This window comes from Pyxicephalus adspersus, chromosome 12, assembly GCF_032062135.1.
Source record: "Pyxicephalus adspersus chromosome 12, UCB_Pads_2.0, whole genome shotgun sequence".
In the NCBI taxonomy this organism is placed as follows: Eukaryota; Metazoa; Chordata; class Amphibia; order Anura; family Pyxicephalidae; genus Pyxicephalus; species Pyxicephalus adspersus.
The window spans coordinates 6,824,781-6,852,727 of record NC_092869.1 but is presented as its reverse complement, the minus strand read 5'-3'; the positions used below and the strand labels follow the sequence as shown (position 1 = coordinate 6,852,727).

Sequence of the window (27,947 nt, the reverse complement as noted above, 5' to 3'; positions counted from 1 at the left end):
TACTTCATTTTTTCCTCTTTTTTTGTCTTCCCCCACCTCCTTCTCCCTTACAATCTTTCTTCCTTTTCTTCTCTCCCCCTATTTTTCTTTCTCCATTACTGGCGACTCCTGACAATCATCTCCATCTTGTTAATACATCTTGATGGGCAGAATAATGCAGTACAATATACTACTTAACACTGTCTGAAAATGATGCGTCGTTTTAAATAAGGCTTTAATGAGGATCCTCGAATAGCAGTGTACTCACTCCATCACTTCAATTTATAGATCATTTTTAAAAATCTCTTCTTTTTTTTTTCTCAACAACCCGCAGAGCAAACTGGAGAAAAAAAAGCTTTCCTACAATGGTATTTAAATCTGCTCAAATCCCTGACTTCTATAAAATAAGCTTAAAATGTCATTAGCATTGCTTGTACTGAGGTTTTATGATGGCGCTCAGCTCCCGACTCATTTCATTCATGGCTCCGGAGGTTGTGCTTTTGTTTTATCCTATGGCTTGGCAAAATCGATTTTTATATTTTTTTGCAATTTTTTGGTACAAATATTGTGTAATGAATAAAAGGATTTGAATGTAATTAATTGCCTTCATATATAGAGCTCCAACATATTTAGAGGTAATTTCACCATAGGTATAGATAAATCACTGACCTTTCTTTGGCCCACTTTGGCCCACTTCACCCACCAAGTTTATTTTAAAAAAAAGGACCGTGGAAGAAAAAAGAGATATTACTAGAAATACAGAACCTTGTGACAATTTACAAGCCCCACTTTAGAAGGCAGATAGTAATTGCTCAGCTATTTAAAGGTAATTATTATTTTTTGCATGACTGGTTCTCTCCAAACTGCTTCTTGGTTTAACTTTAGGCTGAACTCAAGCAATTGTTAAAAAAAAAAAAATGCCAGTTCATAAAATATATATTATGTATGTTTTTTTTTAATGCAGCATGTGTGGGTACACACTTTTGATTTCGTATGGGAGAGCAATCACAACAATCAGCTTACATTTTACTAGGAAAAGAGAGCTGAGTGTTTCAGTAGAGGGATTAATCCTTGCTGTGATACTGCTGCTCCTTCACTGTCCAGTCATATGCTGGCGGCTGGAAGGTGACTACGCTGTATCACTTCACTGCAGCAGAAAAAAGTCAGGTCTCTGTGGTCTGGGTGGGTTGTGTATATCTTTTGTAACATCTTTTGCAGGTAAAACACCTTCTATTTGTAGTTGGCGGACTTGTGTTTTCAATGTCCACCATTACAGTCCAGGTTAAATGGGATCCAGTACTATACCAAGTAAAGTATTGCTATGCTATAGAAAGGATTTCACTAAAATGTGGGCAGATCCTGACCCCCAGGACACCCTTTGTTCTATACCATGATCTGAATAAATAATAAATAAATGTGAATATAACTGGTTAGTGGGGATTCAGCTTTAATTTTCCATCTATTCCAGTTCACACCAAGTCCTTGGTGTTGTCCCCTCCCTGTTCACACAGCTGGGGTGATACTACTGACACGGTGCCACATTTGCAGCAGAAAATCACTTGAGCTTCACCAGTAGTGGAATTGAACCTCCAATATCCTGATCTGTCACTGTTGTGGGATCTGAAATTGTGCCAATAGGCTCTTCCATATTGGATAGCTCTCAACTGTTCTTCATTCAAGGGACTGACCCTTGTTTGGTTCCTCTTTCCTCCCCAATTGACGCTATTTTTGGGTTCATGTATAGACTTCAAATAAAAATGTATTATTTACCTCCAAAAATACTATTCTAAACCTTTCATCTAATCTCTAAAATAAAAGGCCAATAAAAAGTAAAAGCACTTGGCCATCAGGTGTTCTTTTTACTTATCTCAGAAGGTTGGGAGCCCTAAATATTTGCAGGGATAAAATTATCTTTGAGTATATATTAAACCTCTACAGGACAGTTGGCAGCTAACATGACAGGTCCACTTTAGTGGTGAGCTGCTAGGATCATCCAGTGATGTCTTCTTTAACGCTGATCATGACATACACATTTTACGCACATGTGTAGACAGAGAAGGGGGAGGCTGAGGCGTGGGTGTGTGTATAATGCACGGACTGTGCGTATGTCGGTGTTGCTTGTGTACTTAGTTGAATACTGATTGATTTTTATTGAATGGCACCACCTGGAAAAGGAGCAGTTTTAAGCAAGGCAAGGGAAGATGTTGCCCTCCCTTCCCTGACACCTGGGATCTGCACAACCTATGACAAACCGTTCTATGGGTCCTCACCTAAAGGGTCCCTAATCTTCCATCAAATTATTATTTTATTTTTTATTTTCAGACCTATAAAGGATTTAAAGGGAAACTGCATTCCTTTTAGTAATCCTGGATAGGTGTAAACATGATGAGCCGAATAAAAATGATCTTACTGTGCATGTTAATGTTTTACAGATTTCTTATATGAGACTTATTTGTAATGATATATGTTAATGGGGGCTCCATATTTGCTCATTACATGGGTAGCTCTGTTTACTGCTTTGTAATGTTGTACGATAGTGATTAATACTATAAGGGATATACAAAGGACTTGTATAAAATGTAAAAAAATAATAATTAATTGTCAATCAGCAGTAGGGTGAGAGCGGTATCACTCCCTAGCAGTCACACGTTTCAGGTCTTAACTGACCCTTTCTCAGGCACATCATTATAAAGCCCCCTATGTCAGTTTAATGATTTGCTGAATGGTATTGTGCCCTGAGCCAAGAGGGGTGAATTGCTGCACAAGGCATTTTTTTGGTGGAAGCCTGGAGTCATCATTTTTGTGTTCTGTTGTGGGTACCTCTCAGCTCTACCAGTCTCATATAGGGTTGCTACCCTTTCTGGCAAAATATATGGATCATATAGGCTTTTCCTATGGAGGCAACAATGCCTAATTTTTATCAGCCAGGCTAGTAAAATATCAGCCGGGTGGTAACCTTATGTCCGCCTAATGCAAAATTATCCAACATCTAAGACTGGAGGATGTGCTGCATCACCCACCATGACTATCCCTAGACTGCCCCTTTTCTTTTATTGGATTTCAGTTTTTTAATCATGGAGGCTCAGCGGTTCATGCGCACCTGACCAGAGCTTTCTATTATCAGGAAGCTGTGTACAGACCCTATATCTGTGAGGCATAGAGAAGAACAGAAATCTAACGATGATGCCATTGGGTTTATAGTAGGGTATGTAATAATAACAGAAGCATTTTATTTTTCTGGCATGATGAGAAAGTGGAAAATATTACAAGAATAAACTCTAAGGGTTACAACATCAGCAAAATTTTGCTGTGGAATCAAAATCACCAAATGACTCTGGTAATTCCTTATTCTAGGCCTTAGGAACAGGGATTCCATGGCAACAGAAAATGATAAACCCCCATATTTGTTGTCAATGATCCCTGACAATGCGGAAATGTTCTATAATTCTCTCATTCAACAATATGACACCGCGTAACATCTGATCACATCATTCAGGGTGATGAATGAGATTCCACATTTGCTGCTTCGTTTTATTTCTTTGTGAATGGTATTGTGCTCTGAAACCTTTCTGAGTATTTTATTGCACTTACAACATCTGCCTACGTGAGGGATAGGAAAATAATGTATGTAGCGGTAATTACACACATGAACGTGTTAGGAGAATACTATTTTAATTTGCATTGACATGAACAGTCTGGAAAAAAAAAAAAAACTTCCTGTTGCCTAGCTACAGATGTGGCGGCCATTTTGTGATTTACACTGTTTTCTTAAAAAGGCTTCTAACTTCTCCAGAAACCAAGGACTTCAAAGAGTAGTCATTGTGATATACATATCTAAGTGGTTGACAAGGCCACACACCATTCTCACGACTATTAATGGCTACTTCATCTCTCAGTCCTACCAATGATGAGGAGGCTTCATCATTATTATCCTGACATTACAGAGCACAAAATATGGACAAAAGTTTGTGGATGCCTGACAAAAGCATGGTGTTAAATATGAAGTTGTGACAATACTAATAAAAAATCTTCTAGAAAGCTTTCCACAAAATTTTGGTGATCAGTGTTGGTGGAAATTTGTGTCCATTCAGCCAGGTATTGATGTTGATTTCTCTCCACTGAGGAAGTTGAATGCTTCCTCCAAACTTAAACTAAACTAAGTCTTTAAAAACCTAACTTTCCATACATTAGGCCTGATTTATGAAAGCTCTCCAAGGCTGGGGAGAATACACTTTCATCAGTGAAGCTGGGTGATCCATCAAATCTGGAATGGATTTCCTAAAAGTCATTTGTTATTTTTTCAGTCCTGGACCAGATCCATTCCAGGTTTGATAGATCACTCAGCTTCACTGATGAAAGTGTATTCTCACCAGCTTTAGAGAGTTTTCATAAATCAGGCCCATTATCTCAATATTTTGGATGAGTGCCCATATCTTTTGACCTTGGATTGTTTTATTGTGATCGGGAGCAAATGGCCCTCCTTATGGATTAAGTAAGAGGCATTCTCATGAATGTAATATTACTATGCAGGTTCAAACACCTTTGCTTGATTACAAAAGCTAGTTGTTTTGTTTTTTTTTTATTATTATTATTGCAAATACCAGATTCAACATGGAAAAAACGAGACATAAGTGAGAAAATATAACAACATGGTAAAAGGTACCTTGAAAAGTTTTTAAGATACTAAAAACATAAAAAAGAGAAAAGGGATACGTATAGGGATGGGGGGAGGGAGAGCAGATTGATACGATAAAACATTATTAAAGAGAAACTAAACTGAAAACTGTAAAAATAATAATACACTTATCTTCAATCCCGCAGGGCAGTTCGATCAATCCGGGGGTGTCCTGCATCAGGTCCTGCGTCGTCCCGGCATCTGCTGATCTCACTGCGCATGCACGAGATCGGCAATTTTTTTTTTTATTTGCGTGAAAAGAATCTTTTTGCGCATGCCCAAGATGCTCGGACATGTGCTGAAGGAGCACCCAAGAACCTCCCAGGATGCCTGACGTAGGTATCCTGGGAGGCTTTGCACTCCCATTCATTCTCAATCCCCTAGGCCAGAAGTGTCAAACTCAAATACACAGAGGGCCGAAATTAAAAACTTAGACCAAGTCGCAGGCCAAACTTCTCAATAAGAAGAAACAAGAACACATGAGAAGAGCATGCAGTAATATGCAGTGGATTGATTTAAATTATTTAGATCAATCCACTGCATATTACTGCATGCTCTTCTCATGTGTTCTTGTTTCTTCTTATTGAGATGAATTAATTGTTTTACTTTGCCAGGGAAAGCAATGTGAAAACAAATGAATTGCTGCATTCATTTGGTTTCACATTGCATTCTCTGGCCTAGTAAAACAAAATAATATAGCAATAGTTCTATGATAATTCCTGATAATAATAATCCTAATAGATCTTGATTATTGAGCTTACTTGTCAGTATAAACTCTGAGGGGTCCACGCATAGGCTGCTGTTCAATAGACATGAGTGATGCCGCTACTACTATTCCCGTCATCACTTATAAAATGCGGGGCCACGCATAGGCAGACAGGCCGCTGGTCTAGAGACGTGAGTGATGCCGGGAATTGTAGTAGCGGCATTGTACTCACGTCTATAGAACAGCAGCCTAAAATGATTTGCAGCTGGCTCGTCGTTACTACAGATCGCAATAGTGGTGGCCAGCTGCAATTCATATTAGGAATTATTTTGGGGGCCAAAAAAAGGACGTGCCGGGCCATATTTGGCCCGCGGGCCGGAGTTTGACACCACTGCTCTAGGCGATCGAGAATTAGGGGGCAGGGCTGCACCTTTTTTTTTTTTTTGGGTTTTGCATTTAAAAAAAAATAAAACAACAGAATTTTTACTTTACATAAAAGGGTTGCCTTTTTAGGTACGCGTTAAGCAGTGTCCACTTAGTCTTTTTGGAAGTCTTCCATTATTCCTAGCATAAAGATTTATTTAGAATATACCATGTAGATTGTCGAAAAGGTTCCAAAATCTTATTTTGTACAGTGTCTGTAAAAGAATGGAGAATAAAGTGGTACCACCAAAAGCTAGTTTTTAGTTGGAGAACTGGTATGTAAGAAAATTCATTGTGCCCTTCATCAGTTCCTGTTCAGAGTGTAAGTTAAACACATGAAACATGGACTCACGGAAATATGTCCCAGAGATGCAACTACTACTTAAATTAGTATCCATAAGGTAGACAGCATGTTTCTGATGTTCTACAAGGCTCCCTTTATCAGGGCTCAGAAATGGTGGACTGGGTGAAGGCCTTGACCTTTAGGAGATGTTCAGCTGAAGCCTATTCTAGCCATTGGCTTCCTTATGGTCAGACTGGAAACCTGGGGTCAAGTGAGAAGGAGGACCCACTAAAACAATCAGCTTTGCGGGCTCAGTGACCCGTTTTTTATAGGAGCCTGGGGGGGGGGGGGGGGCACTAGAGGTGGGTGTCCTGTGATCTGTGATATGGCAAAAAAAATCATTTCAAAGGCATTTGTCTTCGGGAGAACAAGTCCAATCGTGTATGAATCCTACTAACTAACTTTTCAGCACTTGGGCAGTTAAATTCTAAGAGTTCTAACTCTGCCCTATACTATCCAAAAAACACACATAATAAAAAAATAGTAAAACAATCATAAAGCGATAAGTTGATGGTATAGTTGCAAAGTTTTGATCTCTCTAGCCTTTTTGGTCAATAGTAAATCACATTCAGTGTTTCGAAGACACTAAATATCTAGCGTTGAATAAATCTCAGAAGCCTAATCTATCATCTACACTTTCTTAGTAAATGTGTCTCCCTATGGTTGTCACCTTTTGAGGCTGTAATAGTCACAGTCACTTAGTACATATATTGGTCCTTGGAAGAGAATTAATTCAAAGTAATTTGACCTGGGTCAAATAGACCTTCAATGTGAACGCTCAATTTAAGTTATTAGTGCTGCAATAGGACTCGCAGTAGGAAAGCGGCTCTGTGGATAGTAATTCTGATGCCTGGATATCTGGGATGTAATCTACAGAATCGACTTACAAGTGTCTTAGGGGGTGTGCACTTGACTTAATAATTATAAATGGTTTTTGTATTTGTCTCCTCACTTTTTTTGCCTTTTGATGACTAAAAGATAAAAATGCTACGCTCTGTAGGATTCTGGCTTTCATGCTATCATCGTGAATGGTTCATCCCTAGTGTTATAGGAGAGTTAGAGTTTGGGAAATAGGGAAGGATAGTGGTGGGGTTACAGGGAGGGTTAGTGTGACAAGGAAGGTAATTACGATGACTACAAGGGGTGTTGGGGTAACAGAAGGTTAGTGTTGTGTTGCAAGGATTGTTAGAATTAGGGTTGTGTTAGGCTTACAGGGTGGGTCTGTGTTAGTGTTACAAAGAGAATTTGTGCTAAGGTTGCAGGAAGGTAAATTTTATGGGAAAGTTTAGTGTTAACGTTATAAGGGTGTTGCGTTACAGGAAAGGTTGGTGTTAGGGTTATAGGTAGCGTTGATGTTACAGGGAGGGTTAGTGTTAGGGTTACTTGGAAAGTTAGTGTTACAGGGAGTTATTGTGTGGGTTTATGTTACACTTAAGGTTTGTGTTATAATTTTGTTTTGCATTAAAGTTAAAGGGTTTGTGTTAGGGTTACAGGAGGGGTTAGCATGAGAGTTAGGGGAGGGTTAGTGTTAGGATTACAGAGAAGGTCTGTATTAAGAGACCTAGCACCCACATGTCACATAGATTTGTTGACACAGTGCCACATTTTGTAAGGTTTAATGGAAAAGTAGGTGTTAAAGGGAGGGTTATTGTGTGGGTTACACTTTGGGTTTGTGTTAGGGTTTCAGGGAGGGTTCATATTAGAGTTACGGGGAATTAGTGTTTGGTGTACCCTTCCGGATTGTGTTGGGGTTAGTATCAGGGTTACAAAAGGGGTTAGTGTTGGGGTTACATAGAGGGTTTGTATTAAAGTTACAGATTGTGGCTCTGTCAGGGTATAACTCTGTGTTAGCTTTGAAAACACAAAAAGCCCATTGTTAGTCTTTAAAATTGGGAGCCAGATGGCAAGCTTTGAAGCTGTATATGGGCCGCTTTGTGATAAGGTGTTCCCAAAGCACATGGTTTCTGGTGACCTGCTTACACCGGCTACATCGATATGATGAACAAGGGAGCTTGTAGGCATGAAACCTGTAATTATTTGCATGGCACCAATTTTGGTTGCTGTTTATCATTAAGATCACCAGATTAAATAAGTATTAAGTCTGCCTTTATAGAAGGACACAGAAGGAAGCTGCACACAAATCAAGCAGATAACCCAGCCTGCTCTTCACACTAAATGCTTCACAGTGACTCATAAGGATCCCCAGTCTCTTGGCAAATGGTCTTATTGACCCTTTGGCTGTCAGAGCACAAAGCATTGTGGGTCGTCTGTTGTGACAAAGACTGGAGCAGCTGCAGGGGTGAGATAAAAAGAACTGTATCACCAAGCAAAACACCTGTGCAATTAGTCTTTGATGGAAGCAGCCCTAGTTCTAAGTTCTAAGCAGTTCATTGGCTCATGTCTGTTAACCCAAGAGCAAAAATTGTAATATATTGCAGCTTTACCAGTCCTTAGATGCTTTACAAAATGTTGGTAAATCTAAATAAGTTAATGCAAACGCCATATGCAGACATTAAGCAGAGCATTAGTAAAGTCTTGTACAGACGATAGATTTTCATCAGAAGAGGTAAATGTCCCCCATAGTTTGTTGGCTGACTATCCTTATACATTAGATGTTCTGTGTTGTGGGAGTAATGGTATTCTAATTTACATTTGCTTGTATGGACGTGAAAGAGTTCAGTGCTATGCAAATGGATACTTATATGAATAAAGGTCCTTTGAGGCATATTTATATATTACTGACATATTCTGTAGTGCAAGTCCATTGTCAAGTCACCAAATGTCCCTCAGATAAACTCACAGAATAGGGTCTCTACCATAGGTATATAGGGACTCTAAAGATTGATCCAGCGAATAGCCCATTGCCTCTAGGCTTAAGAAAGAGAATGACAGTTCCTCTTAACAAAACATCATTCATGTAAAGGCAAGGTTTAATGAGTTTGGTGTTGAGGAACTCAAGTGGTCTACTCACACAAATTCCAACAAAACACACTCTACAAACTCTTGGAAAGCCATCTCAAAAGAGTGGAAGATGTTATTCTCCATATTAATGATCTTGGTTATTAATTGGATTGATTGATTGATTGATTGATTGATGATCAGGTGTGTACACATCAGCACCTGCCCTTACAAGTATCCTTTTTACTGAATAAGGTGCATATTCCCTACAGCCATTCTCCAAAATCTTATGGAAAGCCTTCCTAGAAGAGTGGAGGATGTTATAGACTCAAAGAGGTGGGCAACTCTATATTAATTCCCACGGTTGTGGAATAGGATGTCCGCGCTCATATAAGTGAAATGGTCAGGTGCCCAAAAATATTTGGTCATATAATCTCTTTATCTACATATGGGAAATGGTGTTACTTTAGATTGGAAAGGTGACTGCTCTGTGTAGAAGTGCACTGAAGATGATGTGTGGCTTTCCTATGCAAATGGAGACCTCCATGTTAATGATAATATGCAGACAGATAATAAGGTTTCTTTTGCAAGTTGAATGCTGAGGAGAGGTCATATCTTGTTTACAATGTAACCCGAGTGGCTAACCTTTGCAAGGTAAGAGTGCTAACATCTTTTACATGATGAAGTAGTAATGATGATAATAGTAATGCTGAATTCAGGACACCGGAGAGTCTCAATTATGATATGTGTGCTTTCATTCAGAACACCTATTTTCCAGTCAGATATCAAGAAATATGGGTCCACTGAAACTGCAAGCATTGGGCCTGATTTATTAAAGCTCTCCAAGACTGGACACTCTTATGGGGGAACCAGGGAGATTCAGCAATCCTGGATATGGTTTCCTAAAAAACCTTTTGCTATTAGTTGGCAAATTTTTTCCATCCTAGACCAAATTCATTTAATCCAGGACCAGGCCCATTGTTGGTGTAAAATATTTACCTGCCTAGGAATGCAATTATTTTATGTCCCAACCTGCCTGCCTATCTAACCTAATGCTGCCTGAATTCTATATGTTGCCTAATTAATCAATCGCCCCCCCTCCCTGCATGACTCCTGCTTACAAGGAATATGCTCAGATATGAACCTGCTCGGTGATTCCTTCCCATTTTATCAGCACAATATTTCAATTGGCCTTCAAGCCATAATGCAAAGTTCACATTGTGAAAGATGATGGACTTTTATGCAAACTATGGTTTTAAAAATTATTTGTTCAGTTGTTGAATATTATCTAATTCATTTTACTTTAGGAAAAACACAAAACAAATTTTCATTTTCCATGGTGTACGGTGGATGACGTGTTATTACCCCAGCTGGGTTACTGTATTTGCATATTTTTCCATCCAGCATAGACAAAAATATGTTATTAGCTTTAAAAAAATGAAAAAGCCAAATGTAAGCTAATCCTTGCAGTGATAATGCCAGTTATTGTTGGATGAAGGTTTGAAAAGACTGGCTAAAGGGCTTGATGAAACGCTTGTCGTTACCAGTTATTATCACTCACTACTGTTGGCATGGCAACTGGCTCGTGAAGCGGTATTACTGCTAACAAACTGATGACTTTACCCATACCCCTCCCTGCTGTGGGGTTTTCATTTTTTCTTTAAGAGAACCAGTCAGTGTTCTTGCTGGGCTGAAGAGAACACAACATCTAGATGACTGGTAGTTTTGCACTAGGTGACCTGTCTCCTTCGTGACCCTCTCTGTCTGCAAGGAATGCAGTAATGTCTGGCGTTGGGCTTGCAAGGGAAGATGACTTTGGAGGAAAGCAGTCCTATGTTGTAGAAGTGATCCAGCCTATTATACATGGATATGACGGGGTTTTTACTGTCCCTTTCTCAAACAGAGGTCATGCACCATCTTCACAGCTCAACTGGTTGATTGGTTCCTTTGCCTGTGCAAAAAATAAAAGGTAAAGATGGTTGTGTGAAAAAAAGAAACATTTGCAGGAAATATCTGGTGCCTTGGAAAGAATTATTCCGGCATCATTGACCAAACCATCAGGTGCCATGTTTGGACCCATCATTAGCCATGAATGGAACCATCAGGCGCCTTAGATAGAACTATGAATTCCAACTTACAAACTATGAGGTGCCATAAATGTATCATCAAATACCACAGAATAAATTTTCAGATGCCAGAGAAGGAACTATCAAGTTCCATGTTATCAGAATCGATGGAAGAATCAGGTGCTACATTGGTAACTATAAGGATGGCAATAGGACTATCAGTATATACCTAGAATAGACAATAGTGTCCTAACAATCTTTGGCATTTTTTTGGTATTATGGATGCTCCAGCATGACTCTGCCTCTCCATCTCCATGAAAACATACTTTGATGAGTTTGCCAAGTGGGAACTTGGATGGCATTGCCAGATCCCTGACCTCAACCCTACTGAACATAAATCAGAGTGCCAATTGTGAGCCATATCTTACGTATTTACTCTAAAAGGTGGATGGAACAATTAGGGTCCAAAATTGGAACTATTAAGTGCCATAAAGGTAACCCTATGGTAATTAGTGATTGGTTGCTTAGTACCAAACAGAGAATGGGGGTAATTATTTAAAATTTTAGGCTTTGCAGTTGCACAGATTGCACTTCAGAGAAACCAGTAGCCAGTGTAAACCTATGGTATAATGCAAGATGGTGCCTTCTAAGCATGACCTGACTTTTCCTGCAGTTAAGCCTTACAATTTAGTAATTTCCTCTTTCTCAGCCTGTGAACTTACAATGAAGAAGCAACAGCAGGTTGATGACATATTCTATCCACCCTGTCTTTCTAATATTAAGAACTAATCATTTATATTAGACTTTAATAAAATAGCTTTTGTTTAAATTAATATGTTGCCTTGAAATCATCTCCTGGAGGTCTGCTTTAATAAGGACCCTATCCCATCTATACCGAATAAACCATTTACTACATAAATCTGTGATAGCAATCGCTTCCACATTCTGCCTAATCCCTGACAATTTAGAGAAGCTATATTTGGCCCAGCGGATTTGTGATATTTCACAAGAGACAATGCGAAGCATCTTTTTTTCCGAACTTAATTAACAAAGAGGCTAATCCGCTCTTCATTAGCACACAAAGAGAATGTTTGCCAGTGTTTATGATGCTTCGCAAGTTCAGAGGTCATGTCTCGGGATACATATAAAATGGCTTTCAACAAAAACACATTTTGTTTTTGAGCTTCTATGCATTGCCAGCTGATATTTCAGTTTATTGTCCGAGGCTGGCTGAATCACCCATTGGGTCCTGTTGGTGGATGGCTTTTTTTTGCACATTAATCCATAGCTATGGTCACCTGCTGCGGTACCCTGTACCCCTTTGAGTTAATATTCATTTTATCTTTTATGTGTAGAGCACACAGATGAGGGTTCATCTGCCTGCTGGAGGAAGATGAAGGCAGAATGAGGTTGGCTTTCTTCAGCACATCTATTATTAGCCATAATTACAGCATAGCATTTCAGTACAGTGGGCGACTGTACCATGCCCTTTCCTTGCTAGCTAAATCCCCCTGGTTGTTGGTATCCTCCTCATCTGATCGGCTCAAAATAAGAGCTTATGAAAATGCAGCCTCTGGGTTCCCTGGTGCCAGCACTTCCAGAACTACTAAAACCTCACCTACATACATGAGTGTGCAGATTAGATGTTTTACAGTTCAGAGTTATTACCTTATATAGCCCAAAGGTAGTACACACCTGAAACTCACACCCAGTACATGGTCATGGGTGAGTAGACATGACTGTAGCATGCAAGAGCCCTTTTTCAAATAAACCATTTACTTCCACACCATCCCAACCACCCTTTTCTTATAAATAAAACCAATAGGCAGCTATTGTGAAATGGCCTTCCGGCTGTTTATTGACTTTGCAACATAATTTCCCATAATTTACATATCCTAAATAACCATCAATAACAATCATAACATAGCAACAATAATCATAACAACCTAAGACAAAACCCTAGTCGTCAGGTGGCAGGTCCTCACCATATTTACCCAATTTTAACCATCAACCAGGGATCTGCGTTAATTGATAATCACCAACTGCTCCCAGGCACAACTCCACTGCCTCGGGCATTATATCAGTCATGCACACCTCCTGCAACTGACCTTTTACCACATAATTACACCAACTTGGAGACCCCATACCACAGATGGCCCACCATACCCCATCACAATGTACCAAACTTCTGACCAACACACTTCTCCTGAGGACCTCTCACCGCCAACGACACATCTCATTCTAACACCAATTACAAGGTGGGCGGGAATCTCGCTCAAATTTCTGTAAAACTGAACTGCCCCTTGTTCCCCCCATAGCCTTTTTTGCCCTTTGTTACCCCTCCCATTGTTATAACAAAATGACCAATCCTACAACTTTTATTAATTAACCATCCCTTCACACATCTCCTGGCCTCTTGGCCTTCCCCCCAGAGTCATGTTGACCTTCGCCTAGCTCCCCTCTCACAGGCTAAGAGCCCTCCTTTTCCTATAAATGATTGAGTTGTGTTTCCAGTGATGGCTACTAGTATAAATGACATAAAAGCAGAGGCTGAAGAGGTCTCAATTGAGGTCAGGTCCCATACTCCAGAGGTCCTGCAGGGACCATCCTTATGATCACTGTTTAGCTACCAGAGCCAGAAGAGGATATCTTTTATCATTGGCCTCTTCTTCCTGGCTTTGGTTTAGGTAATGCCATCTGTCAGAGCCAGGCAAGGAAGACATGAGCAGAAGATGATAGATACTTGCCAAAAATCCATACTGGAGCCCATACATATGCAGTTAGGAGGCCAGAGCAGTTGCCAAGGAAGAAGGAGGTCTAGGTCCAGAACATGCACTGGGTCCTAAAGGTGTTTCCATGGACCTCTGCTATTCATGCTACATCATACAAATAGAATAGACAAATGTGTTCTTTCAACCTTTTTCACAACTATTATGGAGATGTTTTCCCTCTGTTCTAGCATAACTGTGCAGTTCTGCATAAAGCCAACTCAATGGCTCAACCCTACCGAACATGTATTGGAGCACTGACTGTGAGACAAGTCTTCCATTGTTTTAACAATGGTGGATGGAACAATCCAAGCTAAAGAAGGTGCCATAAATGGGACTATCAGGAGCCATAGAATTATTTATTAGGTGCCATAAAGGGAACTCAATGGTAATTGGTGATAGGTTGCTTGGTGTAATGAGGGAGGTGGGAGCTGTTTAATCTCAACATACCCCATCCTAGTTTGGGTTTTCCAGTTGCTCAGATGGCACTTTGGAGAGTAACAAATAAAGTAGCCAGGCTTCAAACTTACAGTCAGTGGTCACAGGAGTGGTAGATTAGGTGATATAGAGTAGTGGATGTGGTCAGTGAAGGAGTTCATGTACTGTGCAAGCTCAAGGTAGAGCCGAATATGTGATTGGGTCATGAATCCCTGATCAATGATTACACCCATTCAAGTCCTCAATGGGCACCTACAAGGTTGCCTAACTGCCTGGGAACCTATTAATAGCAACAGATATATAATTTTATATGGCGAGATATGAGCCTAGGATAAGATTGATTAGTTGGTGGCCTAAAGACTGCCATGGTCTAACACACATATAATAATAGTGAACTTTTGCTAAAATGCTTTCTTAACTCTAATTTTGAACCCTTCCTACCTTGTTAAATTTAGCGACAAATTGCCACAGGGTAGCAAGAAGAAAACAAAAAGAGTAATAAGTCATCATATTTTGTATATTCTGAGATTTGTTGATGCCTCCTCTATCTCTGCTTCCTTAGGCAGTGGCCCAGGAGTGCTCTTCTGATAAACACAACCAAGGCCCTCTGTCCTCCTCCTTCTTCATACACCCATTTACAGACTTCTGATTACAGCTCTAGGGATCTGCCACTCCATTTTCAACTTGACCTCAGCTGATGCTCAGGAAATGTATACGCAGCAATAGTCTGGTGTGCTATAAATATCCCTGAAGATTGTATGCATAATCAGGCGGATGTTCCAAGGAACAAAAAATCACATTTGTCATTAAAGGGTTGCGTGGGTATAATATAGAAACACCCTTATATATTGCTGACAGGGTTTTATATACCAAAGTGCGAGCCGCTCCTATAGGAAAGGGGGTCTATAGTATTTGTAAGGATCTTTTCTGCTTTGCTCCCCTTGGGTTTGTTGAGTATACCATTCAAAGTGCTTTATTACATCTGTTTAACAAGTGCAAAAAAATACCTGTTGATCCTGCCAGAATCAGTGAGAAGTAGAAAAGACCATCATTCCCTTTTAGTAGAAGGAACAGACGGAATCTCCCTTTCAGGATCTTTATAGCTGCAATGCCTTTTTTGGTGTAAAACTGCATGTAAAAGGTTTGGGGCATGGATTTCTAGCAGTGTGTATGCTGAATGTACATGGTGCTGTGTGTATGGAGAAGGCTGTGCGTCATGTCAGCAGCTCAGAGAACACAAAGGCTGTGCAGGGAGCCAGGCTGGAAAAGGAAGATAAGATTGAAGGAGACAGAACAGTGCTGAGAGCTGCAGGCTGCAACCCCCTCCATCTCCTTTCTCTCCTCCTCCCCTGTACAATTCATACTACATCAGGATTTTCCATGCACAACCTTTTTAACATGCATAGTGCAGAAAAAGAGAAGACCTAAAGTGAATCCACCATTTTTACATAAATATATGTGAATGTGATGAGCCCGTAAAACCCATCTTTTTAAACCTACCTACCCATCTTCTTCCGTCTCTTAAAACCCTACTACTACTACTCGCCCACCATTCCATATCCCCCTCCTATTGTATGCTGCTTCCCCACCTCTTAGATTGTAAGCTCTTCGGGGCAGGATCCTCTCCTCCTCCTGTGTCACTGTCTGTATCTTTCTGTTATTTGCAACCCCAATTTAATGTACAGCACTGCATAATATGTTGGCGCTATATAAATACTGTTCAATAAAAACAATAATAATAATCTTAAATCATTAGCTGTTTGCAATCAATGATATATTTTTTTAAAAAAAAGGCGCCTGGTTAGCAGATATGTATGTACATCGGGGCAGCCATGTTTAGTTATTACATAGGCAGGCTTTGCTTCCTGCTTGTATTTTTGAGATTTATGTGTCATTTGATCATCTTAACATAAAATACCTTTCATCGATAAGTTTTGAAAAAGAAATGTTTTTATGTATAGTTGGAAGTTATCTATGTATATGGAGGAGAGTCTGTGTTTAGTTACAAATGAATCCTTTCATTCTAAAAGCATGATAAATGGGTTTTGATTAAATAATCAAATTGGTTGCCATGGACACTTTGGCCTAGTATGTGGACCACATACCATAATATAAAAATTTACATTCCGTATCCCAGCTTTTCCTGCATTTTAGAGGACACAGCCACGGTATTCCGCATTGACCAGCAACAGACTTTTTCACCATCTTCTTATAATGAATTTTTCTTGTCGAAATGAATTCCTCTCAGCTCGTACTGAGCGATTACATGATTTGGCCTCTGGCATTCCTGCAGACATGCTTAGAATAACTACTCAGCTCTCTCGCTGGATATTAATTTTAGGTTTGTTTTTAGTTCAGAGAATTTGGAGGTTAAAGCATTTTGGTTACCCACAAATATTTGTGCTTCTCTTTATCATTCAGACCGCCATGAAAAATACAAAACTAATAGATCATTCTGTGACCTGTAAAATCAATACAGACGGTTAGGAGCATCGTTGGTACTATTTACCAAAGTGTCTGGCATTTCATGTTGCCCCTAGCAATCAATGACATTTCATTTCAGGCTGTATGGTAAAGTCAAATGGTGAATCTTAAGATTTGCTGTGGGCAATGCTTTTTGTAAGAAGTTTGAAAAATGTGGAAACTGTCTGATTACTTGTTACCACCAAATACAACAATTTAGAATTTATTTTTCATTGATCTGACCATAGAAAACTGAAGTCTAATTGATAATTATGGGTTGCAACACTTTGCACAAAAGTATCTTTTGATTGGGTGCTTGTATCTAAATTATGCAGGTTTCTAGAGTTGAATCCAATCTAATGATGTGTTTCTCGATTTTAACACGGGGAACCCCTTGATATAACTTACAGGTTTTCAGGGAACCCCTACTAAAACTCCACAGCTTACAGTACATTGGCTTAGTGGTCATTGGTAACAATGCCTCCTATTCACTGGCCAGTGGGAAAGCTGTCATCATTACAGGTGGCCAAAAAGACTGCTGGCGTCAGTCATAACTGATCTGAGAGTCACAAACTGCTCATGTCTCAAGGAACCCCTAGCAACCTTTGGAGGAACTCTTGGGTTCCACAAAACTCTGGTTGAAACTCAACTCTCTACAAGTTAGGTATTCCTACTCCCTACAGGTCAGGTATCTTTGTCTGAGTTCCTACTTTCTACAGGTCAGGTATCTTTGTCTGAGTTCCTACTTCCTACTCTCTTCAGGTCAGGTACCTTTGCCCTAGTTTCTATTCTCTACAGGTCAGGTTTCCATCTGAGTTTCTACTGTTTACAGATTAGGTATATTTGTCTTAGTTCCCACTTTTTACATGTGTAGAATTCCTACATTCTACAGGTCATGTCTGAGTTCCTGCTCTCTACAGGTCAGATATTTTGTCCTAGTTCTTACTGGAGGTCAGGTAGCTTCGTCTTAGTTCCTACTCCTTAGAGGTCAGGTGTCCATCTGAATTTCTACTGTTTACACGTCAGGTTATTCTCTATGAACTTCTCTCTATACATGTCATATACCTCCATTTAACCTTCTGTACTCTAATAGTAAGATATCTATATCTAAGCTTCTTCTCTCTACAAGTCAGGTATCTGCAGAGCTGCTCCAGAGACAGCTTCAGAGCATTGCTTTCTGCAGGTAAGGTATCTTTGTCTGAGCATCTACTCTCTACACGTCAGGTGTCTCTATCTGAGTTTCTACTTTTTATGTGTCTTTTTAAGGTTCTTCTATTTGAACTTTCACTCTCTAGAGGTCATTTATCTCTATCTAACCCTCTGTTTTCTAACGGTAAGATCTCAGCTTCTACTAAAGTTTGGGTGCGTTTGTCTTCTACTCTCTACATTCCAGGTGCCTCTCTGAGGGCTTCTACTCTCTACAGGTCAGATGCTTCCGCTTGAACTTTTTACAGGTCATGTAGCTCTATCTAGGTGACTTTATCTGAGCTTCCATTATCTACCAATCAGGTGTGATTCTACACTGTACAGGTCAGGTACTTTCTACAGTTCAGATGCTTCTGCCTGAACTTTTCATCTCTACAGGTAAAGTAACTTTGTCCTAGCTTTTCTTCTATACAGTTCAGGTGCCTCTGTCTAAGCTTCTGCTGTCCTCAGATCAGGTAACTCAGGGTTTCTGCTCTCTATAGGTTGGCTGGCTGTATCTCAGCTTCTTTCCTCTAAGGTAATATAGGTGTTAACAATCATTTCACAAGTTATAGGACAGTTGTCTCTATTTATCTTGGCATCTGACCTCTACAGGTCAGGAGTCCTCAAGCTTCTAATCTCTACAGGCCTTGTTCTTTTCCACATCATACTTTCTAATCTCTACTCATCGGGTGACTCTGAGTTTATAACCAGTACAGGTCAGGTGGGAGTATTGCAAACCACAGAACAGCTGTCTCTATGCAAGCTTGTGTTTTGTACAGGTCATATTACTTAACAATCAAGTGTCCCTCTATTCCAATTTTCTGGATAACACAATAAATGGCACTGGCTTTCTCTTGACATATGATGACAGAAATGTATGTCTCACCTTATAACTTTTTTCACAGCAGATTCATTTTAAATGAACGCATTTTATAATACTAACTGTATTTTTAAACTCTTTCAGTATGAAATATATTATGCTTTTAAAACTCTTCAATCAATGTATTATATAAGATGAACACAAACATTTATTGCAATAGCATAATGGGCTACAGAAATGTGGTTTTAAATGAATTTTCTACTTCTTGTAATTATTATTGGAAATTAACAAATCCTGGCATCCATTAAATATCCATTTTAATTCTGCATGTGGTTTTCTTCTAGGACCTGAAGGATCTGTCAAGGTTTGAACATCACATGAAAAATTACATTCCTGAAAAGCATGTATCAGCAAAATTCCTAGCATTTCCAAAAGTATCTCCTTGTTTCTTGCGGGTGTTCCAGCTTTCCAGTATTGTGGGATGCCCTTAGCATCATCTAGACTATTATAGGTAGCTGTCCAGTCATCGTAGTCCTGAAATATTAGTTCTGTAGGGATAGTGAAAGCTAGAAAAACACCAGCTCGGTCCCTACGATTACAGCCCACCAGATATTAGCAAACACATCTTTTACTGGTCACCATGGATGACACATTCAGAGATCGGACTGCTTTTATAAGAGGAGCAAAAGACATAGCCAAGGAGGTTAAGAAGCATGCGGCCAAGAAAGTTGGGAAAGGCGTCGATAAGATGCAAGATGAGTACACTAAACGTTCCTACACTCGATTTGAAGAAGATGATGATGATGACTACCAGCCACAGGATGGATACTACAGAGGAGATCCTCTTAATGATGATGAGGGAGGTTCTAGTGATGCCACCGAAGGCCATGATGAGGATGATGAAATCTATGAGGGAGAATACCAAGGAATTCCTAGGGCTGATTCCATGAAAGGGGATCAACTTAGCAATAATCAACAACTTGTTACAGAGTTCAAAGACTTTAATGATCTGGAAGGGCAAAGGAGGAAGGACAAGGAAGAGCTGGCTCAGCAGTATGAAGTGATTCTTCAAGAATGTGGACATGGAAGATTTCAGTGGACTCTTTATTTTGTGCTAGGACTTGCCCTCATGGCTGATGGGGTAGAAATTTTTGTAGTTGGATTTGTGTTGCCCAGTGCAGAGAAGGACATGTGCTTGTCTGACTCCAATAAAGGAATGCTAGGTAAGTCTATCCTCTATCTTACTTCAACTTGTTTACTGAGCTGCAATGTTAACATTGTTCTATTGCTAAAACTAGAAAAGGATTGTAAATTTAAATGGCTGACCCAGCCGTAAACTTGTTAACCTTCCCCTACTCAACTAAAGAGAATTTTTCTGTCTATGTTTCTATTACAAAGCTATTCTAACTTTCTGTTTGGTAAAACGTTGTCTTTAGAACAGGAAGTATGGGAAAATTGTGTTGATTTACTAAAATAATTTAGGATGTGCACATACCCTGCCCAGGATAATTCACTTAGTAAATGTTTTGATCAATTTGATGTTGCAATCATCACCTGATCATGTACTAGAAAAAAAATGTTTTTTTTTTTTGCAAATGATTGGATTTTTGAAGCTAAAGAGTTTCATATAATTTATTACACTAAGTGAATATCCCTTGCAAGGAGATAATTCATTTTGCTAACTGAACAGCCCTATTTACTTAAATGCAGCACATATACTTTCAGTTTTCCATTGTTCCTGAAGAGTTCAGTCCTAAGTTAACTTTCAGTTGAAATCAACTAAATACATTCCAGGTATGTTAAAACAAAAGGTGTGCAAAGTCTTACAGTATGACATACAAATAAAGTATTCCCCAAATAAAGTCACAGTAGGGAGGTAAGTAGGGAATTTAAGATGGCTAGATAATAGATAATAATTACTCATTTTTTAAAAATTTGGCATTAAAAAGTCTACAGGAAAATATGGTAATCAAACAAAAACAATAATGTTAGATGAATGATATAGATGAACTCGACTTTTACCCCACTTGAATGGGTAGCCAAATAGGGCACTGGAGGCTAAGGATGGAGGGGCTGAAAGCTACAGCATGCTCTGTATGGCTCTAAAACAGTAATAACATATTCATATGTAGCAGTAATCTTTAAAGCAGAACCTAACTTCCACTTTTAAGAACCCATGATCAGGCAGGTTATTATTGCAGAAGAAGACAAGCAATGTCCCTGCAATATTCCCTTTTACTTGCCTTATTGCTCCAAGTATCAGCCTGGGATTATACAAAATGGATAATGATCGTCAACAGGGAGAGAATAGAGAACAAGATGGAAGCACCCTGCAAAGGAATGGGGACAGGTGAGTGTCACAGAGTTTAGTTCCATTTTAAGGGACCAAATTATATACTAAGGGAACACACCAACACAAAGTGTATGTAAACCCTAAAAGACTCACTTATTTCCTCTTTTTGGACTGCTAAGTAAGGGTGGACAACCCTTTTATGTTAAGTAAAAATTATGTTTGTTTGATTTTTTTAAGTGCAACACCTTTTTTTAAAAAAAAAAAAAAAAAAAAAAGGTGCAGCACTGCCCTCTAATTCTCGATTGCCTAGGCGATCAAGAATAAATGAGAGGGCAAAGATGCTCAAGCATGCGCAAAAGGAGCAACCAAGAGCCTCCTGGGATGCGTGACACAGGTATCCCGGGAGGCTCTTGGGTGCTTCTTCTGCGCATGCCTGAGATGCTGGATCCAGCATCTCAGGCGTGCGAAGAAGGGACCCTTTCGTCAAAAGGGAAAAACAATTGGATCGGCAAGTTTTTTTCCCATCTACATCACCTGATCTCACGCCTGGGTTGGATTACGTAGGATCTCTACCGGAAGAAGAAGAGAAGATGGCGGTCCCCAGAGCGCCTACCCGAAGACGGATGCCGGGATGACGCGGGCCCCGATGGAAGAGACCTCCGGACCAATCGACTGCCCTGAAGCTAAGTGTATTTTTTTGTTTTGGGGGAGTTTTGAGTTTAGGTCCTCATTTAATGGACCAATATCTCCCAATTGTTACTAAAGTTTTGGGAAAACAAAGCTCCCAATTTTTCTTTGCTAATAATAGATAAGAACAACTGTGCAATATTGCTGAGTTGTGACCAGTTTGGACACTATGAACACTTGGGAGGGTTATCTGATGATAGGAGGTTTTCCCGTACACTCTTCTAGGATACCAAAGCAAGATATATGCTTTCCTCTGCTAAAGGGAGTTAAAATCCATACAGTTAAATAACACTGTAATGAGTCAGGCTAGGACTCAGAGCCACAACATATATCCTCATTTCCTATAACGAGGCTGAAATCCCAAAGGGTCACTTCTTTCAGTCTCTTTCAAATGACCTTCCTATCCTTCTCGAATCTGCAAACCCTCCACTGCGAGGAGAAAAAAAAAACATTGATTAGGCCGGCAAGTCAGAAATCTCTGTAACAGACATCTACTTTCATCGATTCTTCTGCTTTTAAATCCAGCTGGGAAATCCAGATTTCTTTCAATGAAGCAAAAACTTTGATCCTTGGCTTTTGTAACCTCTCTTCCCCACCCACCACTTAGAGCAAATCTCATGCTGTAGTAAAATTTGAACTCCCAGCAAGTACAAAAAATAAACCTTTGTCATGCATGAACCAAAAGGTTCTTTTTTTCTGACTACCGCTGCAGACAAGCAGTACAACTAGGTCAAGGACCCGCCTCCAGTCCGTGATCCTGAGTCTGATTGGATTATAAAAGGGGATGTTGAGTCACCCCTGGGCTTCCCCCCTGCTGTCAGCACATTTACTGATTGCACTAGAATTCTGATTGGTTCAGTCCTCCCCCCTTTTTTATAGCCCAAGCACTGTTCTACCATAAAGCACAGAATTCAGATACTTAACGAGCGCATTTCATAATTTTGTAACAATTGCTAAAGCTACTAATGGTATTTTTACTAGACTAGAGCACGGCTTTAAATAAATACTGCAGTTTTCTAAACTATAAATATGCACTATTTGATATTGAGTAGTTATCTATCTAGATCGGGGAGGGGGGGTGAAGCATTCTCTGCTGGACTTGAAGTGGCCCCTTGTTACACAGCTGGGTCTGATGGTTTAATCAGATAAAGGGAGCTGCACAGTAAGCTTGTTTGCTGTACTGCCCCTTCGGCTAACCCATAGTGCTTTGGGAATCTATCATCATGCATTAAATGTTTATGTATAAAACAAATATTTTATATAAATATATACTAATCTATATATTACAAAATAGGTTCTATTTCAGTACACCCCTTTTGCACAGGCAGTTTTCTAGGTGTTCACATTAAATAATGCCCCTACCTTTCATGACATCATCTAAAAAATAATAAGTAGTTACACTGACTGTTTTATTCCAGCCAAGGTAAGTCTTTTAGGTCCCCTGCTTCCTGTTATAAACTTTAGGGAAATTTGGTAAGTAGGGAAGTAGAGAAAACTTGTTTTGGTGATATGTCCCCTTTCAGCCACCTAAAGCCCTGACTACACACCATCACATACCGTATAACCATTAAAGATCCAGAATGTTGGCAGGGAAAAAAATAATAAAGCTTTGGGTAATTATATAATCAGGTTTCTATTTAAATGAAATGTATAAGCCTCTAATTTTATGTTTTCACGGGTGAAAAAGTAAAGTTCCCCCCTTGAGAAATCTACAGGATAAGTTTTCCACTACCGATATAATCCACAATCGTCTGGTGGCCGTGAGAACAGAGATTGCTCTTCATCCAGCTATATTTGTTCTTATAAATCATAAATGAGCTTTTATTAATAGACTAAAACTAGAATGGGCCTTTTCTCCTGGCGCAATCAGTTCAATCTGGAGCCTCTTCCCAGCCGTCAACGGGGGGAAAAAAAAGGGGTATTTTAGCTCGGAGTACTTCCAACAGCTTGGAATGATTCTGCAGGCTGCAGGCAAGAAGCAATCCGTCCACACGCCCACGCATAAATCAAAGTGACTAACGACTGAGAGGAGCCATTGCAAATCGTTTCGACGTGCAGCAGGGCAAGCGTGCTGATTTAAATGACCGCTGCCATAAAACTAGGTCATTCTCTATAGGATGCTTCAGCACTAGGCCGTCCATTCAATAGCGCATCCCCCATCAAGTCAGTTGCTGCTGACATGATAAAGTGGTATTTCCTCCTAGATTTCTTAACTTTAATGCCAACCATACACATTTAAATACAGGACTTAATTAATTCTTTCTAAAGTTGATTAATAACTTGATAATATGTGACCATGTTAAGAAAGTATGGTAACACACATAGCCAGGCCCCTGACCTCCGCTACAGTTAAGAGGTACAGCTTGGTCAAGGACACGCCTCCTCCTGCTCATTAGTTCAAGAATAAGTAAAGCATATTTGTTGATGGCACTGAGCAATGCAATACCACATTGACTTATGGTGCTTTTCCCTATTCAGTACTAAGCATGGCTTTGCAGTACGCTAATATATAAGTAATACCATTTCTAAAAACATAAAATTTATTCTAGATAATGATAGCTGCCCTTCAAAGGAATGATGACATGTCCATGCCACCCTACCTGTTACAGGATCTTAGCTCCTCCCTCCAACACACCTTTTCAGTTCAGTCTTAGGGTTAGCAGCGTGGTCAGACACCCCCTTCAGGTTCCTCTATAAGAATAAATGGAGAGATGAAGGCCACCTTGCTTTCCTAAAACAAGTCCTCAACCTCTTATTAGAAAACCAGGAGCCTTTTCTCACAACACAAGCCATATAGTAGAATTAAATACATATTACCAGTGTCAGCCATGGCCTGGATACAAGACACATAGCACTGCATCCTACAAAAGTATATACAGCCTGCAAATAGTAAACCATCATGATGCTGGGTACCTGAATGCCTATTATTGCTCCCTGTAATTAAACTGCTAATGCCGTCTCTAAAGCCTGTTTCTAAATCAGTTTCTCTTGATGTGATGACTGGTTTTATGTGTCAGCTACATCCGGCGTGTAAAACAAGGTCTGATTACTGTCACCACAGCTGGATCTAAAGGAACACTCTATTTTCTTATTCTATAAAACACTTTAGGTACATCAATGCTATCTATGTATTGATTTATTTATCATCAGTGATTCATCTATCATTGATGTCTATAAAAGTTTTTCATTGATCCATCATTAATATCCATCCATCCATCCATCCATCCATCCATCCCCCTATTATCTATTACAGCCTGCCTATAATTTTCAGCTTGGGATGAGTCCTCAGCAACATATTTCAGAATTAGACTGAATAGGACACTCATAAAAATGAACCCAGTTGTGCAATAAATAATACAACAATATTACTGCAGCCTGTATATTGTTCCACAGTGTATAGATATTGCTGCATATATTTCATGATATAGATTGACTTATAAATATAATTCCCTCCCTGTATATGACATATCAAGGTAAGAGCCCTCACAGTAACCCGCATGTGCCCATTGATCGGGAGCTTATCTGTCGTGTTATGTGGTCACCTAAGTGCTGCAGAATATCTGTTTTTTTAATAGGAGGCCATAGTTCTATTCTAATAAGACATTTCAAGGTCAACTGACGCCCGACATTTACATAATTGCAAAAGCTTTCCTTGTCTTTAAAAAAAAAGACCACATTGACCTAGAAAATCACACTACTTTATTAGTGAAGCTGTGCTAAAAGGGCATGCGAAGTGCAGTGACCCTCCCCTGGCAAACTGGTTAGTTAAGTGAGAGGGTAATTCTGATTGGTTGCTACTGGTTACTGCATTTTACACACTCCTTAAATCAGCCTTAATTATTGCTCCCTCTCATATGTCCTACTAAAAATGTCCTACCTTACTTCCCTCCCTCCTCTATGCAGTGGCTTGTCATTGTCACAGCTCAAAAATGCGGCACGGCTGAGAGTTCACACCGCCCGCAGCCTTCGGAATAAATTGTACGCTCTGCATGTCGCTGTTGCTGACTCAGAGCGCCCGGGTACCTCTGGCACAGCAGAGGCACAGTTAACCCATTCACTGATGGTGATTTTGCCAAAACACTGAGGGGATATTCTTATATACAGTGCATTTGCATTATTTAAAGGTCAATCCACTTTTTGAGGATCCATCTGTACAAAGAAGGAATAGTAGGGGCTAGCCGTTACGTTATATTCCAAATATATTCACAATGGCCTAAAGCTCCAATACACTATATGGGCGAGCATGTGTGGACACCTGACCATCAAACCTCTACGGCCTAGTTAAAGATCCCATTTTATAATCCATGGCCAATAATCTGCAGGATAACTGCAGATTATTGGCCATCACAGTAGTCATCACAGTATTATTTATTATGGGGATGACTTGGAATGCCAATTGGTAGCCAGGTCTTCTCATCCAACTTCAGTACCTGACTTTACCAATGTTCACGTGGCTGAATAGACACAAATTGCGACAGATACACCCAAAAGAATGGAGGCTGTTAACCTCCATAATGTTGGTCTTGGTTTTCCTAAAAGGCATCTCCAACAAGCTCATAGAGGTTTGATGGTCAGGTGTCCACACATTTTTAGCCATATAATATATAGGGTCATGTAGTTTAGTGCCAATGTCAATGCATTTGGTTTGACCAGTTTGGTGTGAATGACCTTGATTGTCCTACACAAAGCCCTGACAAAAACCCTACTGAACACCTTTGGGATAACTTGGAATGCTGATTGATAGCCAGATCTTCAGGGCCAGACCTAACCCGTGTTCCTTTGGGTTGAATGAACACATATTCCCACAAAGACACCCTAAAAAGTCATGTCAGAGAAGACCTGGCTACCAATCAGCATTCAAAGTCATCACTACATGATCCCATATACTTATATCTAAAAATGTGTAGACACCTGATCATCAAACCTCTATGAGTTGGAGATACCTTTGAACAAAAAAAAAGACCAATAACATAGAGGTTAACAGCTTCCATTCTTATGAGAGTTTTTAGGGTGTATCTGTGGCAATTTATGTCCATTCAGGAACAAGAACAATGGCAAAGTCAGGTACTGAAGTTGGATGAGAAGACCCGGCTACCAATCGGCATTCTAAGTCATCCCTATGAATACTGTGGTGGCCATGATCAGCAAATATATTGCTAAAGCTAATAATACTGCTAATGAGACTCTTGCATTGGAGTGTTAAATGGTAAGGGACCAGGCTTAGTGCTCATAGTGGGAGGGCTTTGTGCTAAGTGGTGAGGCCCATGGATGGTGTTCCTGGAATCCAGGGACTACTATCTGATGCAGGGATTGTTGTGAAGGTCATAGAAGTACCTAAATACCATATCAATAACATTAGTGTTAAAGAATACCTATTAACAGATATACATTTTCATGTTCCCTGTGTACATGGATGCTGTGTTCTACAAATGTATGATATAAATCATATAAATATATCAGAAATATGCAATAATAAAAATTATATTACTGTTCTAAGTTCAATGCAACAGTGATACAACATAGGGCATAGGAGTGGAGAAGTTCATGCACGCTACTGGTCTGGAGATAAAAATAGTTCTGTTTGCACCCATCCTCTCTCTCCATCTAATTTGCCCAAGGCAGATGTCTCATCTGCCTAATCATCAGGCCCGCCCTGCTGGAAGGCAAAGAGTTAATCCGCATTGCTGCTTCTACCATATATTTATCCATGCAAATTGCCTGCAGAGATCTACTGTGTATCTCCTCTCCTAATTCCACAATCTGAATGCATATTAATGTAAATATTCTCCAGTGGCTGGTAGGTCTGGAAGTCAATATTTGATGTTAACTAATATTTACGCAGTTTATTTACGAAAGATTTTATTTTCGGGAATATGTACTTGAATAAAACATACCAGCTATTAGAAGTAACAAGGCTGGGGCAATCTCAACAGTCGGAGTTCTTAACTTTCCGAGCTTAGCTGTTTACCCTTTCTATGATGATAGATAGATAGATAGATAGATAGATAGATAGATAGATAGATAGATAGATAGATAGATAGATAGATATTATGAAGTATATAGATCTTAATATAATAGTTCTTGCTGGGAAATATTGATGGTGGCCCGTGACATTTTTAAGGGGCAGTAGCAAGCACACAATTGCATTCCTTGGCCTCTGACTCCAATAAACTCCCATAGCAGTCTTCAACAACTCATAC

The 27,947-nt window shown here is 39.7% G+C and overlaps 1 protein-coding gene across 1 annotated transcript in view; it reads left to right on the top strand.

Annotated features, from left to right (window-relative positions):
- Positions 1-27,947, top strand: part of SV2A (synaptic vesicle glycoprotein 2A) — a 66,540-nt gene that overhangs the window by 9,995 nt on the left and 28,598 nt on the right. Inside the window, exon 2 of the mRNA XM_072427685.1 lies at positions 19,112-19,990. Within this exon, the coding sequence (XP_072283786.1) occupies positions 19,408-19,990 (583 nt within the window). The 5' untranslated portion in view covers positions 19,112-19,407. The remainder of the gene's footprint in view (positions 1-19,111; positions 19,991-27,947) is intronic.